We start from the raw sequence: 18923 nt of genomic DNA, 5'->3' as shown, positions 1-18923 counted from the left end.
TCAAGGCAGGCTGGTGGTTTCATATTCTCAAGGGAGACTGACTTTGCCCCCAGCCCAGAGCCCAGGGCTTACCATCTCCCTCTAGGGAAGGGAGGGTAGGTGGTTTTATTTCCAAACTCCAAGGGTGTTGACTCTAGGGATTGTAGCTTTCTCTGGCCCTGCTTCCTGCACCCCTTTCCTCCCCCACCCCCCGCCATCCTCTCAGGGCACACGGCTCTATGAATGCAGGGTCTCTAGTACTCAGAGTTGGGCAAAGCCCCGAGGGGAAAAGACTGCTCCAGTACCTGCTCACTTCTCTCTTCTGTGACTTTCCCTCACTTTCCCCGTGTCCTCAGCCAAGCATTTGAAACAAAAGAGTCTGGCCAAGTGGTAGATTTTAAACTTAGCCCCAAAGGAGAGGATCACAAGGCCAGAGAAATGGTGACATTGGTTACACTGGAAGACAACAGGTAGAAGATGAGATGCGACTCCAGTGGAAAGAGGAGGCAGTAATTTACATGAGAAAACAATCAGTTCTGTACCTAGAAATAACATTCAGTCACTCAGATGTCTCTATGTGAGTACGTATAACTAACAATTTTATCTAACAATTTTAGAGGCTCTGTACCTGTAGTGAGATTGTTGTTCTGGACATGTAATCTGCTATTAATGTTTGAAATGGGATTCCTGCTGATTTGTGTAAGCCTGGATTTATTTAGTGTATCTATAAATCCACTGGTTAATAAGAGACTTTCAAGTTCATCTAATTTGTCTCTCTCGCTTCAATTTTATAGTTGAGGCCTAAATAGATAAAGTGATTGGACTAAAAGTCTAATAGCCAAGTCACAGTTGAACTAAGACCAGAACAGATGTTATCTGATCCAAGGCCATCCCTGGTGCCACCATATGTGTGGCTTCTGTTTTAGATATTCGGACAATACTTATTTTTATGGTATCTCAGAAATTTAGAATGATTGAGGAATGCTGGAAGCCTGGTTTATGTGGATATGAGTTAGAACCTTATTATTCTCACCATGGGCCTGCAGCCTCACCATTGTCTTGGAGCTTGTTAGAAAATGCACAGTCTGGGTGTCTGGGTGGCTCAGTCAGTTAAGCTTCTGCCTTTGGCTCAGGTCGTGATCTCAGGGTCCTGGGATCGAGCCCTGCATAGGGCTCCCTGCTCAGCGGGGATCCTGCCACTCCCCCTGCTTGTGCACTTTCTCTCTGACAAATCAATAAAATCTTTTTAAAAAAGAGAGAAAATGCACAACCTTGGGCTGCACCCTAGATGTGCTCCATCAGAATCTGCATTTTGATGTGATCCCCGCATGTTGTATACACATTCACATCTGAGAAGCACTTTCCGGATAACAGTAATTAAGCATTTCTCTCTCTCTCTCTCTCTTTTTTTTTTTTTTTTTTTGGCTCCTTTGAACTACGCTTCCATGTTTATCTTCTCCATACTTTAGAAAAGACTAGTGGCGTATCCTCCCTCGGACTATGACTCTTGATGAGTAAATTGAAAGATTTTGAAAGCATACATGATCTTTTTGCTATTTGTTCTCAAAGATAGTTGAGACTTGAAAGTAGAGATGACTGGCCTTAGGGATGGTGTCAATGAAAGGGATTTCGATATCTGAACCATCTTGTCCAGGAAGAAACTACAGTTTACATAGTCAGAGGAGAATGTAATTTCCTAGAGTCTGGCCAAGTGGTAGATTTTAAACTTAGCCCCAAAGGAGAGGATCACAAGGCCAGAGGAAATGGTGATATTGGTTACACTGGAGGACAACAGGTAGAAGATGAGATGCAACTCCAGTGGAAAGAGGAGGCAGTAATTTACATGAGAAAACAATTAGTTCTGTACCTAGAAATAACATTCAGTCACTCAGATGTCTCTATGTGAGTATGTATAACATGAATAATAAAATGAGTTACATTTTATTACAGAAGAGGATTAGTGTGTGTCTTAGATGTTATTGAAGCTTATTAGGATGGGGACTCAAGATTGGAACCTAGGGACTCCTGGGTGGCTCAGAAGGTTAAGCGTCTGCCTTTGGCTGAGGTCATGATCCCAGGGTCTGTACACTGAGTCCTGTATCCCACTCCCTGCTCAGTGGGGAGTCTGCTTCTCCTTTGGCCTCTCTCCCATGCTCATGCTCACGCGCCCTCACTCTCTTTGTCTCTCAAAAATAAATAAATAAAATCTTTTAAAAAGAATCTAGTGCTGAAAAGATACAAACCTGCTCAAAAGGAATGACATGACAGAAGGTGAGGCCCTGAATGTCAAGGAGTACAACTGCCAGGGAATCTTTGAATAGAGGGGGGAACCCTAGGGAACTTTCTAGAAAGAGGATCAGAGATAATTGCATTCCTTTGTTACAGGCCACCTAAGTGAGTAGAAAAAATGGCGGGTATGTACCTGATGTAGATTGAAAACAGGAAATAGCAACACAGAAAGTGACGAGAGACCTTACTTAGTCAATGCCTAGTGAGATAGAATTACCGTTTCTTGAGTTCCCTTGTTGAAATTTTGATCTATTTTAAGGCAGAGAACTTGAGAACTTTGCAAAATTCTGAATATTAAAAAGAAACTAATTAAGTAGTAGTGCTGGTAACTCAGGAAAAGCTATCCATATCCAGTTATTTGTCACTGAAGCCCCGGGAGGGGGATCAAGCTAGATTCTGTCTTAACACAGAAGTAGATTTTTTAGAAGCCGGATAATGAAAGTTACAAGGGGAAAAAAAAGAGATAGCTGTTATTACTGGGCAGCTCTGGAATGGATATTGATCCCTTAAGTTTTGAAACTGAAAATTCAGAACGTCCAAGCCAAATGGTCCTTGGCGAAGAGTCATAGAAAATGAGACAAGCAGTTAAACCTAGCATGGTCATACAGGCAGTGTTCCTCTGAGCTTATAATTTTTTTTTAAGTGTAAAGCTGGAAGAACAAAAGCCACGGACAGATGAAGAGGAAGCACAGACCTGCACAATTAGCATCAAGAAAGTTGAAGCCCCAGTGAGCCGTGGCTTTAAAAATGCTACAGATTAAAAAAAAAAGTTTGTTTGTTTGTTTGTTTTAATTTCCTGAAGTTGAATTTAAAAGCAGCTTGCTGCCTCGGGCCCTGGCCGGTAGTGGAAAGTTGATGTATAACAGAGGAAGTGGGTTTTGTACTCTGTTAATGCTACTGACCTTCAGACTGGAAATGACAGGATCAGCGGTCCTAAGATGTGTGCTACCTCCAAGCTGCTGGGAGAATTTGAGTTTGGGACCACAGAATCGTTCAGTGATCCAAGAGCTTGGAAAGGTGGAGAAAGAACATATGAGCATAAGTCAGTTCAGTGCTAACTCTAGCTCAGACAGGTTATTTATAAATCACTAGAAGAGGAAGTTGTTGCCACCAGGCTACAGCGTGAATCCACTATAAAGTCATGTCATGCTAATCTCTTGACAGAATTCTGGCTGGTAAGTCAGGAAAACACAGCAGCTTAATTCATCACAACTTTGTCAGAGAATAAGGGTCAGTTGTTGTTGTTGCTGTTTATGTCTTAATAGTGGAATTGAGAAAGGAGAAATTAATGTTAACATAGGTAGGCGGGATACTATGTGTCTGAATGACTGTATTCAGAGGTTCCTGTCAAATGTATTATGAGGGGAACATTTTCACGTTGAGTCACAGCACTGTGTTCTCACCCTTGTCCATTCAGCATTTCCTTAATGTCTTTATTTCAGAGCCATTTTAAGAAGCTCACAAAAAATGCCCACTTTGGTTACACCAATTCTCTAAGTGGTAGGGTCCCTAGAGTCTAGTATGACCTGAGGATAGTGGTAGGGGATCTAGAGTAGAGGTGGCAAATGCTGGGCTCTCGGGCTTTTCCCATGCCTGTCCCTGCACACATCACCACGGCGTTGGGCCATTTTCTCCCACTGAGCACATAACAGTTCTCCTCAACACAGCGCCACCTCTCCAATCCAGAGAAAGGATGGACTAGCCGAGTCTTCTGGATCCATTATAAATACTGTTCATCAGTAGAGTGTTGGGTGATGGGTGAGTATGGGCACAGATGCAGGGTTACTCTGAGGGCCACCTTGAGTGAACTTGTTTCTGACATGAGGATGTGGCAGCATCTTTTCAGGAAAGTTAAGGTGCTGAATGAGTAAATTTATCAAAGAGGAATCCGAAGAGCCCACCACAGCTCTGTAAAGACAAGACGAATTAAGCTAAGGAGTTCCCAGGAGCAGGGCCAAGAGTCTCCTAAAGAAAACATTTAAAAAGTGATTTTTCAGGCGCCTGGGTGGCTCAGTGGGTTAAGCCGCTGCCTTTGGCTCAGGTCACGATCTCAGGGTCCTGCGATCGAGTCCCGCATAGGTCTCTCTGCTCAGCAGGGAGCCTGTTTCCCTTCCTCTCTCTCTGCATGCCTCTCTGTCTACTTGTGATCTCTGTCTGTCAAATAAATAAATAAATTTTTTTTAAAAAATAGGGATTTCTCAGAACCTTTTCCTCCTGAGGATGTGGTTTGAAAATCATCGTGCAAAATGCCATGAAACTTTATTGTAAGAATTTGTGTATACAAAAATTTTAAATCAGGTGTAACACTTCAGTAGAAAGAAAATGTACACTCTGAAAAATTCCTTAATCCTTTAACTTCAAATAATATTCCACTATTGGTTCTGTCTGTTTACCTTGTATTTTACATTTCTTACAAAATACGCGTCTTGATAAATTAAGGAGGACGTAAGTTACTTGCCAAGATCATTATCCAGTTCTACAATAGTTGATATATTTTTTGATTGTTATAAAAAAACATAACGAAGGCTTACCATCGTAGCCTCTTTTAAATGTGTAGTACAGTAACGTTGTGGATGTTCACTCACACTGTCGTGCAACAGATCTCTAGAGCTTTCTCATCTTTCAAAACGAGCTCTCCCCCCACTGAAAGCAACTCCCTGAAAAGGAGCTCTGCTTTCCCCGTAGGACCAGCTCCTAGCAGCCACCATTCTGTTTTCTCTTGGTAAGAGTTTGATGACTTTAGATACTTTATGTGAGTGGAATTATGTAGTATTTGTTTCAGTGCAACGAGGTTATTTCACTGGCATAATGGTTCATCAGTGTAGTAGCATGAGACAGGACTTCCTTCTTCTTCTTTTTTTTTTTTTAAAGATTTTATTTATTTATTTGACAGACAGAGATCACAAGGAGGCAGAGAGGCAGTGAGAGAGAGAGGAGGAAGTGGGCTCCCTGCTGAGCAGAGACCCTGGGACCATGACCTGAGCCGAAGGCAGAGGCTTTAACCAACCCACTGAGTCACCCAGGTGCCCAGGACTTCCTTCTTTTTTTAAAGCTGGATAATATTCCACCATATGACTATGTGACTATAGTCATATATGACTATTCCACATATGACTATACCACATTTTCTTTAGCCATTCATCGGTGATGGACGTTTAGGTTGCTTCCCCCTCCTGGCTATCATAAATAATGCTGCCCTGAGCACGGTGATGCAAATACCTCTTTTGAGATCCTGTTTTCACTTCTTTTGGATGAATACCCAGAAGTGGGCCTGTGGCTTGTGTGGTAGTTGTATTTTTAATTTTTGAAAGAACCTCTGTACTGTTTTCCACAGCGGTTGCACCATTTTACAGTCCTACCAACAGTGGGCAAGAGTCCCAGTTTCTCCACATCCTCACCAACATTTGTTATTTTCAGGTTTGTTTTGTTTTGTTTAATAAGGTATGAGGTGATCGCCCCCTTGTAGTTTTGGTGTGAGTATTCATGGTGATAAGTGATATTGAGTATCTTTTCAAATACTTTTTGGCCACTTATATATCTTCTTTGGAGAAGTATCAATTCAAGTCTTAGGTCCATTTTTTTAATTGGGTTACATTTTGTTTCTGTTGAGCTGTAGGAGTTGTTGGTTGTTTTTTTTTTTTTTAATATATCCTGCGTAGTAACTCCTCATCAGATATGTGGTCTGCTCATATTCTTTCCCATTATTTAGGCTGTCTTCTCATTCTGTTGATCGTTTTCTTTGCCACACTGAAGTTTTTAAGTTTGATGTGGTCACTTTTTTTTTTTTTTTAAGATTGATTTTATTTATTTGACAGAGAGAGATCACAAGCAGACGGAGAGGCAGGCAGAGAGGGAGATAGAGGGAAGCAGGCTCCCTGCTGAGCAGAGAGCCTGATGCGGGACTCGATCCCAGGATCCCGAGATCATGACCCAAGCCAAAGGCAGCGGCTTAATCCACTGAGCCACCCAGGTGCCCCGATGTGGTCACTTTTATTTTTGCTTTTGTTGCCTGTGTTTTGGTGTCCTGTCCAAAAAATCATTGCCAAACACAGTGTCGTGAAGCTTTCCATCAAGTCGTCTTCTGGAGTTTCATACTTTCAAGTCTTGCATTTAAGTCTTTAATCCATTTTGAATTAATTTTTGTATGTGGTCTTAAAGTAAGGGCCCAACTTCATTCTTTTGCATGTGGAAATCCAGTTTTCCCAGCACCATTTTTTGAAGAGATTGTCCTTTTCTTATTGTGTGGCCTTAGAGCTCATATTTGAGCATATGTGAGGTTATTTCTGACCTCTCTTCTGTTCCATTGGTGTATATGTCTGTCTTTTTGCTGATTTTGATTTTGTGTCGATTACTGTAGCTTTGAAATATGTTTTGAAATCAGGAACTGTGAGGCTGCCAACTTTGTTTTTCTTTCTTAATCGTTTTAGCTATTCAATTTCATATGAATTTTAGGATTTTTTTTTTCTATTTCTATATTAAATGCCATTGATATTTTGAGAGGGATTCCACTGAATCTGCAGATCACTTTGGGTAGTATGGACACTTAATAATAATATATTGTAATGTTATATATGTAATATATAATGTATAATAATAGGAATATATTTTTATTTTTTAAATATATAATTGATATGTCTAAATAAAATTATTAATATACTATTATATATAATAGGATTGCATATTTTTTACTTTTTAAAAAACTTATTTTTAATTCAAGTATCATTAACATCGAGCATTATATCAGTTTCAGTGTATAAAATAATGATTCAACAATCCTGTACATTACTCAGTGCTCATCCCAAGCGTACTCCTAAACCCTTCACCTGTTTCAGCCATCTCCCCACCCACCTGTCCTCTGGCAACCACCAGTTTTCTGTAGATGAATCTTTTTTTTTTTTGGTCTCTTTTTTTCTTTATTCATTTGTTTCTTAAATTCCACATATGAATTAAATCATATGTATTTGTCTTTCTCTGATTTATTTAACTTAGCTTAATACCCTCTAGATCCACTCATGCTATTGCAAGGAATAGGACTTTATTTTATTAATTATGTGGAAGAGCTGGTTGTCTATGAAGGCTACCTGTGCTTCATAGAAATAAAATTATGCCATTGTCTTATTAAAGATACTTATTTTCTTTTACCTTCTCTCTAAGAGGAGGAGTGGGAAGATAGGGTTAAATAGCTCCAGCTCAGGTCATTAAGGCATGACCTAAAAATAAGGGTCAAGGTAATTAAAAAGGATCTCTCTGAGTTAAACCTTCATGGAAATTATCCGATGCATCAAAGGATTGTTCTAGCAATCCTAACTCTTGTGATTGTATTGAAATTCAGAATAAGTATTAATAGTGAGCATTTTACTTTGAGCTCTGGCATTTTAGCCCGTGATTAATTCTTGTTCATGGACTTAAAGACATAAATAGGCTAATAAAAAGTTACCTAGTAGGATGGTAAAGCTGGTTCCTGCTGTCATTAGTCTTTACGAGTTATTTTTCTTTTGGCTCAGCTTTCTTTGTAATGAGCAATGTCTTCTTATTCCATGAATATAGATTCTTCTTTGTAAGGATATTTATTATAGGCTTTTGACCTCCTGTTCTCTAGAGAGAAGTTCTCGAGAACTTCAAGTTGTGTCCTGCTTGTTTTGGTCTAGTTCTTTCATAATAGAGGCTGGTGATCTTGGGTTATCCATTCTTCTTTAAGTGTGAAATATGTAATTCTGTGTCACTGTGGGCAGGCCTTTTCTGTTGGGCTTCAGTATGGGATCATGCTGTAAAGACCTGACTCTTTCAAATATTCCTATCCATGGGTCTTTACAGATATTTTGTGTTTTCTAATAATAGTCTATCAAACTGTTACTTGGAATGGTTATGTCTTCCTACTTTTTACTCCATAGCCTTGCTCTCCATGGGGCTTCTTTGTACCTAATATCTTCGATTTGGGGACTTTTTGGAAGTCCTATGATTTAAGTTGGTTTTCTCCTGATAGGTACCTCCCACTGGAGGTGTGTGCTGTTCTGATTTCTGATTGCTGCTGATTCCTCCCATCTGTTTTCCTTTTCTCACAAATTTGTTGCTCTCATCTTCCTCTGTGACTCTTCAATTTTCTTTAGTCTGTGGTTTTTTAAAAAATATTTTCATTTACTCAAATTTTAGTGGTTCTTCTGGAGGTAACAGAAATAGACACACATGCTCAATCTGCTATGTTTATTGGAGACCCTGTCCCTAACACAGCAGAATTCCAGTCCCACACTCTCCCTGAGAGCTTTTCCTGGAACTCTGGATGCCACTGGTTTCCTGAATGAAAACACTTGTTTCCAGTTATTTGCCACATACTTGTTTCTGTGGCCATACAACTGAATTAATACCTTTTCTTATTACCTTATTTTGGTTGTGTGTGTGTGTGTGTGTTTAAGATTTTATTTATTTATTTGACAGATGGAGATCACAAATAGGCAGAGAGACAGGCAGAGAGAGAGAAGGAAGCAGGCTCCCTGCTGAGCAGAGATTCCGATGCGGGGCTGATCCCAGGATCCTGGGATCATGACCTGAGCCGAAGGCAGAGGCTTTAACCCACTGAGCCACCCAGGTGCTACTTTATTTTGTTTTTAAGAGTTTAAGACACTTGGGCGCCTCAGTCTGTTGAGCATCTGCCTTCAGCTCATGTCATGATCCCAGGGTCCTATGATAGAGCCGCTTATTAGTAGCTGGACTCGCTGCTCAGCGGGGAGTCTGCTTCTCCCTCTCCCTCTGCCTGCTGCTTCCTCTGCTTGTGCTCTCTTTCTCTCAAATAAATAAATAAGATCTTTAAATAGAAAAAGAAAGTTTAAAACACATTAAATTTTAAAAGGAACTATATTTTAATCCTATTCTGTTCAATTTATTTATTTGTTCAATACCAAAGCATTAGACTTGTTATTACAGGGAAATATCTAGAGATCTACCACTCAGAGGCATATGATCTTGTGGAAATAGCAGGAAAAGTGTAACTAACCATGAGGCAGAACACTAGACCAGGAGGGGTGTACAGCCTGGAAGGGGAGGTAGGGAAGTCTAGTGGCCAGCCAGCAGAAACAAAGGATGAAAACTCCAAAGGTTGGAAAGCTCCAGGGTTGGATCAGACGAGAATAAGTTTTATTTCATAAAATCTGGGGTTTCTCTTAAAGGAATTTTAAAAATCCATCTGTAAGTAATTTTATTTATTGTATCTTTGCTCTGCTAGGCAAATCTGTCTGTTGCTTTCTCCCACTGAATAGAGGACAGCATCTAATATATAATACACACCTATAGGTATTTGATAATTTAATGAATAATCACTTCGGGAACAGATGCTTTAAATATTCTGCTTTCTTGTGCTTAAAAAAATAAACACGAGGTTTTATTTTGTTCTGGTTTTTCCAAATTTAGATTTTCCTTGCTCCTACTTAACTTGGAGGAATATTACTTTGAACAACACACAGCTAATCATATTCAGAACAAAGGCGGTCAGTATGAAAGGTAAGGAAGATGTTTGAATCTCTGTGAACAGACATTTCCCTTGTCTGATATTTTAAAAATGAAATGTATGGTCATATAGATTTGTCCCCCTTTTGTACTGGGAGAGTAACGAGAAAGGAGGACTTCAAAGTTGTTGCTATAACTTCAGATATTTTCTAAAGCTGAGAAGCAGTGTGTACGAATTCCTCTAATGTGAATGTCTAACTCAGCTAGACAGGACTGATTCATTCCAGCTCTTTTTTCTTGTATCACTTTTGTACTTACACTCTCAATTATTTGGGTTATGGTGTTATAAAGTCATAATCATAAAACACCAGAGTCGCATAAAAATCAGTACTTTCAAAATGAATAATTTGATTTGAACTGGAAGCAAAGTCAATTTTCTCTATATTGTATTCATTACTGTGTATTGCTATAGAAACACATTTGGTTTCTTTTGCCATACTTTTTGAAAGCTGTGTACTATAACGTGTAATGAAGTATTTAGTTTAAAATGCCAACTTGGAATTAACTAAGATCAGAATTGTTCCCACAAATTTGTATCTGCCAATGATTTCCTTTGGGGATGTCCCTTAACTGTAGGTCATAACTTGATCACACTTTGATATTAGATAAACTCTATAATTTTTAGTGTTCCTCAGCTTTTATCTTGAAAGGACCACCACAGCCATGTGGTATTTGTTTAAATACAACCTAAAGTGAGAATTACTTAGCTTTTTGTTAGGGAACTTATGGCATGTCGTTTCCTTAGCAGTCAAATTAGACAATTCTTGTTCCTTGAGATCAGCACCTTGCTTTCTTCTGGAATTTTGCTCATATTCTTCTCCCTAATTCCATACCTCTGTTTTTCCTCCCAGTACTCCTCTGCTGTATACCATAAAACATCTTGCTTAAAATTAAGTGCATTTATTTATTATTAAAACACAAATATAAGCTAGCAACCCAAAACCTGTTTTTATAATTTTTAAGTTATTAATGGAGTTCAGTGGTACGACCCATGGAAGTGAATTCGGTGATATCTAGCAACATTGCATGTGCATTTACCTATTGATCTAGCAAGTCTACTTGTAGGGAACTATCTCACTATCTTGCCATGGGAAATATAGAAATGTAAATATGTACAAGGTTATTTATCATAGCACTACTTGTAATTGTAGAATACTGAAAATAATCCAGTAGGGGACTGATTGAATAAACAATGGAATGTCCTCATAATGGAGTACTATGCAGCTGTAACAAAGGAATGAAGCAGGTCTGTGTAGTGCTTGGAGTGATCTCCAGCATATATTCTATGTGAAAAATAAGAGGCAGAGTACTGTGGATTGCATGCTAGCTTTCACATAATTATGAAGGGAGAAGAATAATTTTTTGGTTATACTTTTAAAAATTGAAAACATTTTAAATTATATATTTAAAAAACATAAACTAAAAGCTAATGAAAGTGATTATGTACACAGAAGGATCGATGGGGAAATAATATAAAATGACAACTAGACATCTCTGACTGTTCCTTATTTTATAATTTTGCCTTTGGAACTGTAGAAATATTTTACATATATTTTAATATAGACTTAACATTTCAGAAGAAACAGTAAATCTTATAAAATCAAAGAGAAAATGAAACAAGTGAACTTAACTATATGTATGTTGGAAGGTTAACCACAGAGAATTATTGTAATCAGCTTCACAACATAGTAATTTATGTCTGGTGAGATATGGCCTAAGCTGAAAAAGAATTGCAAGAAGAGGTTGTAAATGTTTTAGTTATAATATTGTTATTAGTAATTTGGGTATTATTATTTTGAAACTGGTTTATTCACATGTGCACATAGATTTATATAGTTAAATGAAGCAAATGAGTAATATGTCTATGCAAAGACAGGACTTTCAGGATGAAAGACCTACAAATCTAATCGTAAAGGAGTTAAATTAAAAACCTAATGTTACATTTGAATTGAAAATGTTTGTATGGGTTCATATACTTTTCTTTTAAAAGAAAGTATTTTCGGGGCACCTGAGTGGCTCAGTGGGTTAAAGCCTCTGCCTTCAGCTCGGGTCATGATCCCAGGGTCCTGGGATCGAGCCCCACATTAGGCTCTCTGCTCAGCAGGGAACCTGCTTCCCCCTCTCTCTCTGCCTGCCTCTCTGCCTACTTGTGATCTCTGTCTGCCAAATAAATAAATAAAATCTTTTAAAAAAATAAAAATAAAAGAAAGTATTTTCTAGCTCTCCCCTCTGGAAAGGCCTAGAAACAAGCTGGTAGCCATGAGCACTGAGACTGTGCTATCAGTACCACTTCCCACAAAAAACGAATGAGGGCTGTTTGAGAAGTTGCTGAATCTAGTCTGGGGCAGGAAGGGTGCAAGGTGAGCCTGGCACGTCTTGTCCTACTGGCAAGTAAGGGAGGTGTCAGAAACTACTGCACATTGAATGAAAAGGGCACAAGAGCCCACTGGAAAAATTAGGCAATAAGTGGGACAAACTGAACACCAAAAAAGAGCAATGCCTGTAGTGTTGGAAATGTGTCTGAATCATTAGAATCCACAAGTTCATGAGATGTTTATATTACCTGGCAGGACTCCTAGGACACCAACTCATTATTCTAAAACTTGATGAATGGGAGATAAAGAATCAAGCTATTTTTTCTGCTTTCTTTGTACAAATTGTACTTCAAATCATAGATAAATACTGTACTCCAGATCATTCATATATATATATATATATATATATATATATATAGTAAAGTTGTTCTTTGTCGATGAATTCTGGATAATAAACAGAAGGAATGATAAAAATTTCAATTCCTAATGAATAACAGAATTGGGTTGGCAAACCATCGGCCTGGGGTCAATGTAATTAAAATAATTATATTGTTGTTCTTTCAGTTAATGCTTTAGTTATCTACTTTCTAGTTAAAATATATTATGATTCTTTTTTGACTTTCATTGTGTTCATTAATAATAATCCTTTGTACTTTGATCCCTAGGAAAATCAGAGGCTCCTTAAAAATATGTTCAAAATCAGTTATTTTTGAACCAGATGTAATATCCCAGCCCATCATTAAGGTAAATGCATTTTAAATTTGAATAGAGACATTCCTACTTTTTGTGTATATTTTATCCTTGCTTATTTTTGTAATATTTCTCTCAATTTTATCCAGATTCCTTTGAGAGATTGCATAAAAATAGGAAAACATGGAGAAAATGGATCCAATAGACACTTTGCAAAGTATGTCATTGTCACTAACTGTTTAATTTTACTTCTACCAAAATAAGTTTATATATTAATAACTTTTGTCTGCATTGTAGGGCAAAATCCGGGGAGATTTCACTCATTTTCAGTCAGGTAAGAAACACATAGTAAATATTTTTTCCTAACCTGAGTGAAAGCAGGCACATAGACACAGACACACACACACTTTTTTTTTTTCTTTAGCACTGACATTATTTGTCAAAATCTCAGGTGAAGACTGTTGGCATAGATGTTTACATGTTTTTAAGATTGAACCATTGAGAACTATATTTTTTTAAATATAGTTTATTTAAAACTATGAGATCCTTAATATTTGCGTTTGTTTTTTTCTTTAAGATTTTATTTATTTGAGAGAGTTAGAGTAGCTCAAGCAGAGGGAGCAGCAGACAGAGGTAGAAGCAGGCTCCCCACTAAGCAGGGAGCCCAATGCGGGACCTGGTCCCAGGATCCTGGGATCATGACCTGAGCTGAAGGGAGACACTTAACTGACTGAGCCACCAGGTGCCCCAAGATCTTTAATGTTCATAAAGTTTTGTGATGCCTACAGGTTTATGGCTTTATCCTCAGGAGTCCTGCCAGAGTGTGGGGGTTGAGCTGGAAGCACTGCGGTCTCTCCTGCAACCTCTGAGCCATTCAGAAGGTGGGAGGCCAGCAGCACAGCCCTGAGGGGGATCTCAGGGTGACTGCTGGTGACAACCGAGGCCCCAACTCAGGATGTGCCATCTCGTACAAGTTAGGAGGCTTGGGGTCCTGACCTTTTCTCATCCCAAATTTATTCGGCATACATATATGTTTCCAGTATCATGCTTAATACCAGCAACACAGAGAAAAAACACGGTTTTTCTCCTGTCATACATGTAGTTCATCTATTTTAGTTTAGTTTTGTTTTTTTCTTAACTTACAAATAAGATGGGAGTGGAGGGACTCTCTCTCGTGCTTTTTGCTCTGGATTTTTACCTTGTTCATCTCTAAGGTGAGAGGGTTAGAGATCATGTTGCCCCAACTATGTCCAGAGCCCTAGTTCCATGAAGTGTTCTAAGGAACATCCTTCCGTGCTCAGGTAAGTGTAGGAGAAGCTGTGGGAAGCAAAGATATGGCTTTCTCTACTTCAGGACCTGACTCAGTGCCTCAGCAAACAGAGAGAGGGTCTAGAGGAAGCGCCGTGAGGGTCTCAGGGAGGCAGAAGGCTGGGGGCAGAGGTGCTCCCAGTGGTTTTTGGACCACTTACCTCTTCTTTTCATGGAGCACTTTTTAACGTATCTTGAAAAATATTTTTAAAAAGTTGGGAGATACCACATTAGGTAGTTTTCTAGGTCTGCCTTCCACAGGTCAATGAATCTTAAGGAAGAAAGCATTTCACAGCCTATCTTTGACTTCATGTTGTTTTAACCGGCATAGAGGCAAATGCTTGTAGCCATCTGCTACTCTGGGTTGTGGGGGTGGGGGGAGCAGAACACAATTATTAATAATTCAGGCCTGTACCTGTGCTCTTGTTGTTTCTGAAGTATTTTTCTGCTTCATGGTCTCTTGTTAGAAAGTTCGTATCTGGAAAGGAAGAAGTACTTTTTCAGTTAGAAGTGTGGTTTCCATTATAAAAATTATCCATTTTACTTTATTTACAAACTTAACTAGAAGAGGTGTCGTGCCAGGCAAACTCAAAACCAGCTTCACATCCAGGAGTGACCAGTCATTAGTTACTCTTTCTAGAATTATTTCAGCTTCCTGGATTAAGTATATAATAAAAAAAAAAAAAAAAAAAAAAACCCAAAACTCAACTTTTTACCTTAAGTGGTCACAGTGTTTCAGAAATAATGTTATGGTCCTTTAGGCTTTTAGAGGATTTTGCTTCTTTTGCTTCCAAATTTTCTTTCCAAATTTTAGAAAGTTTTATAAAGTTTTCCAAGTATTAGAGAGTTTTGCTTCCAGATTTGCTTTCCAAATTTTAGAATAAAGAAGGGTGTATGTGTGTAAATAATAGTTTTTGTCATGCATTTTTATATCCAGGAAATATATTTAAGGTTATGAAGCTATGGGAAAAACAAAATACCAAAAGCCCTTCTCCCCAAGGACTTTTCCTTGAGATCAGGGAAGAGACAGTAAGCAGACATCTATAATGAAGACAATGCCGACAGGACAGAAGGCTAGAGGAAGAGGAGCACGTGTGCTGCGGTGGATAGAACCACCAGGGCGGCGTGTGAAGGCTGAGCGAATGAGCCAGGCAGTGCCCTGAGCTGCAGAGGCCCTGAGAGGGAGCATCCTGGTGGGCGGCAGGTGCGGTGAGGAGGAGGGTGCCGGGGGCAAGGCACAAAGGGCAACTGGGCAGAAGGGTCTGAGCGGTGGCAGGGTCCATGTCACAGAGAGCCTGCGGGTCAGAGTTAAGAGTCCAAATAAAGGACAAAAGCAAACCCCCCCTGGAAAACTGAGAAGAGGCGGGGTTCCCCCTGCTTTGTATGTATTTGCACAACTCTTGGAGGCCAGGTAGAGAATATGCTAGGGGCAGGGGGCATGAGCAGAAGCAGGAGGGCCTTTTGGGGTGCTGAGAACTCAGGGGTTTTGGATCAGGATGGTAGTGATGGCAGGGTGAGAGGTGGTCAGCGTCTGCATATATTCTGAAGGAAAACCCCACAGATGCACGGTACAAGGGAAGTTGCAAGGTACAAGGGAAAACCATCAGGAATTATTCCCAGCAGGGTGGACAGCCATGCCCTTTATTGCTGTGAAGAAGCCTGGAGAAGAACAGGCTTTGTTTAGAATGTGGCCTCTGAGAGGAAAAGCCTGGTAGGCATTTGGGAACATTGGTGTGGGGGTCTCCAGGAGGAGACGGAGATGAGAAAGAGAACGGGTTAGCGTGGGTAACACCCTGGGGCTGGATGAGGACTCCCAGGGGCTGGTGTGCACAGAGGGTCTAAGGACAGAGGCCCAGCAGCTCTGTCAGGGGGTGGTTGGGAAGACAGAGGGTCGCAAGGGAGACAGTAGGAGCAGCAGGTGAAGTGGGGAGGGGCAGGAGCCAGCGGCTGGAAACCAACTGGGAAACTGCTTTAGGAGAACGGTGAGCTCTCTCACATGCTCTGAGAAGCAGAATCGAGGAAGTCCTTAGAACAAACTCCTGGGTTTGGTGACATGGAGATCCTCTGCACCTTTTATGACCTTCTCAGGACTGTTTTTCCATAACATGGTGCAGCTGAAAACCTGTCCTAAGCCCAAGACACAGTACAGTCAGCTCTTGCAAAGGGTTTTGCCACGAAGAGGAACAGAAATGGCAAAAGAAGGATATAAGACCAAGGGAGGGTTTGCATCAGTGGTTTGTTTCAAATGGGAGAAAGTGCAGCGAGCATATTACATAACCAAAGTTTTTGAATAACTGACATGTAGAGGGAGGTCTGCATTCTGTGGCCTAGTGACTGGCTTTGAGGACCCAGGCACACCCTTCACCGAAACAGGAGGGAAGGCAGGGCTAACGGGACCAGCTCCATGTTGATGGCTCTGGGGGTGACACTGCTTGTTGGACATGGTTACTGACCTACAATGTAAACAGCTGGTGTGTGTATGAGGCACTGTGTGCCCAGATTACCTCTAGAGAAATTTCTTGATGTTAATAAATGTATTTCATACCATAGTAACTCTGTTTCACCCATTTCTTAGAAAATAGGCACTTAGATTAGCTTCTTTCACCCATCTACTTGGTTACTTGGGACAAGTACAGAATTCATAAAACATCTTAAATATTTTATTTATTCAAAAATTGTTGCTACCGGGGCACCTGGGTGGCTCATTGGGTTAAGCTGCTGCCTTCGGCTCAGGTTATGATCTCAGGGTCCTGGGATTGAGTCCCGCATCGGGCTCTCTGCTCAGCAGGGAACCTGCTTCCTCCTCTCTCTCTCTCTCTGCCTGCCTCTCTGCCTACTTGTGATCTCTCTCTGTCAAATAAATAAATAAAATCTTTAAAAAAAAATTGTTGCTACCTTGTTGCCTTGATGAATCTCTTTTTAACTTAATATTTGTTATTCTTACATCAGTTTAAGATTAATGCAAGTACTTTTGGAAACTGAGATTATGTGACAATGATTTAAATTCCCTTCATAATACACTAATTTATGGTAACTCATTATTATGAAAATTTTTAGTTATTTTACAAGTATTGATTTTTCTGTCTCAGGTGTATTTCATTAAAGAACACAACATTGTTGCCCCTTATAAAATAGAAAGGGTAAGTAAAGCTTTTCATTTATTCCTAGCAATTTGCGTAGTGATTTTAAGCAATAAGTTTTTGTGACTTTATTAACATCTTTAATCAAATATAATAATTATGTGTATTTAGAAGCTTCTTACCAGCAGCTATAACAAAATTACCCAAGGGAGCCACAGACTTTAGTCCAAGAGACTTCAATTAACTCTTTGACTTAAAAACAAATGTGTCTAATAAGGGAGAAAAAAAAAGCTTAAATTATTAGATTAGAAATTGAAATCAGAATATGTATCATTTATAAGATTATTTGCTGGATATTACTGAGAATGTATTTTTTTTAATGCTTGAGAAATACTGATAAGTTATAAAATACCCTTATCTGGGAGCTCAGTCATAATTTATAAATTCTCTTAATTGGGAGAATCTATGAGTAGACTTAAATTCAATGTCTGGTTTTCCAGGACTTATCAAGGAAGTATAGATGTTACATTTAACCATTTTGTGCTTTATTTAATTCTTTTGCTTCAGCTTAATATATAGTAAAGAGTAACTTTGACCAAGAGAGAGTCTTTATAGGACTGACATCAGGCTAGTGCTCTGCATAGTGCCACCTCTGTGAAGAAGAAGAGCCACCCTCTCTGAGCAAAGAGCCCTGCAGGCTGAATGTCTGTCTCTGCAATGCTTAGTCCACGCCGGTGGGACATGTAGACCACACACTGCAGCCTTGGGGCTTTATGCGCAAGAAACACTTGCATGTGCCAGTTAGTCAGAAACCACAAATATGAGATTAACTTACTCTCTGGTGGGGCTGTTGGCATTGGGGAAGGATAGTTCTTAATTGTGGGGGGGGAGGGCATCCCTTTCACTGCAGCCTGCTCCCAGGCTAAACCAGACACCCCTACTATACCTTCACCCCTGCTGTTGGATAGTACCTCCATACATTGACACAAGCTTCATGGAGGTGGGGATGCCTCTCTCCCAAGCTGAGAACCACCGCCTGGAGGGCTCTCCCTCCTAAGGCTCTCCTGATACCCACTGGAAGGGCAAAGCTGTTCTTGGCCCACTGAAAAGTTATGTAAAGGGAAAGGAGGGAGGTTGTCTGAAGCAAAGAAAAGCACTTTTTTTCCAGTGTGAATTAGAACACCCGAGGATTTCCAGATTTAAAAAAGAGGGGAATAGTGACACTGATGGTGACCATGAGAGATGACAGAATAGAAAGTGCTTGTTCCTCTCATGGTGGCCCTGATTCAGTCAACGATACATGGACTGGTCCCTTTTGTGATAAACCTGGAAACCAGTTAAGAGGCTCTGCACCCAGGTTAGCATGAAATGAGCCTCATTGAGGCTGATGGGGATGTTGGTAACATCCTTTCAGTGTGGGCCCTCCCTAGGCAAAATACCACATGATGGGAGGGAACTCCCAGCTCCCAACTTCTGCTGGGGAGGGATAGACAAGACTGGACTGTGTGCCCAGTGTTCTGACTGTTGTGGCGGCTGCCCAAGAGACTGGCTTCTGTCTTGCCTGTCTTGGAGCAGCGACAGGAGCTGGCATATGCCCTAGATGCATGGGGCCATTGAAAACAAGGGGGAGCTGGACATCTGGCTGCTGCTCCAGGGGACCCATAGTCCAGCAGACAGGGGACAGAGCAGCCCAACAGACTCTCCCTCGGGGCAAGGAGAAGAGGACAGTGTGTGACACATCACATTAATCTTCACAGTATATAAC

The 18923-nt window shown here is 40.1% G+C and overlaps 1 protein-coding gene across 1 annotated transcript in view; it reads left to right on the top strand.

Moving 5' to 3' along the window:
- Positions 1-18923, top strand: part of NSMAF (neutral sphingomyelinase activation associated factor) — a 57551-nt gene that overhangs the window by 7753 nt on the left and 30875 nt on the right. The window contains exons 2-6 of the mRNA XM_032316917.1: positions 9670-9759; positions 12746-12824; positions 12920-12987; positions 13068-13104; positions 17168-17218. Coding sequence (XP_032172808.1) covers positions 9670-9759; positions 12746-12824; positions 12920-12987; positions 13068-13104; positions 17168-17218 — 325 coding nt within the window. The remainder of the gene's footprint in view (positions 1-9669; positions 9760-12745; positions 12825-12919; positions 12988-13067; positions 13105-17167; positions 17219-18923) is intronic.

Source organism: Mustela erminea, chromosome 16 (genome assembly GCF_009829155.1).
Source record: "Mustela erminea isolate mMusErm1 chromosome 16, mMusErm1.Pri, whole genome shotgun sequence".
Classification (NCBI taxonomy): domain Eukaryota; kingdom Metazoa; phylum Chordata; class Mammalia; order Carnivora; family Mustelidae; genus Mustela; species Mustela erminea.
Note: the sequence above shows the minus strand (reverse complement) of the source record. Positions and strands in the feature narration are given on the sequence as shown.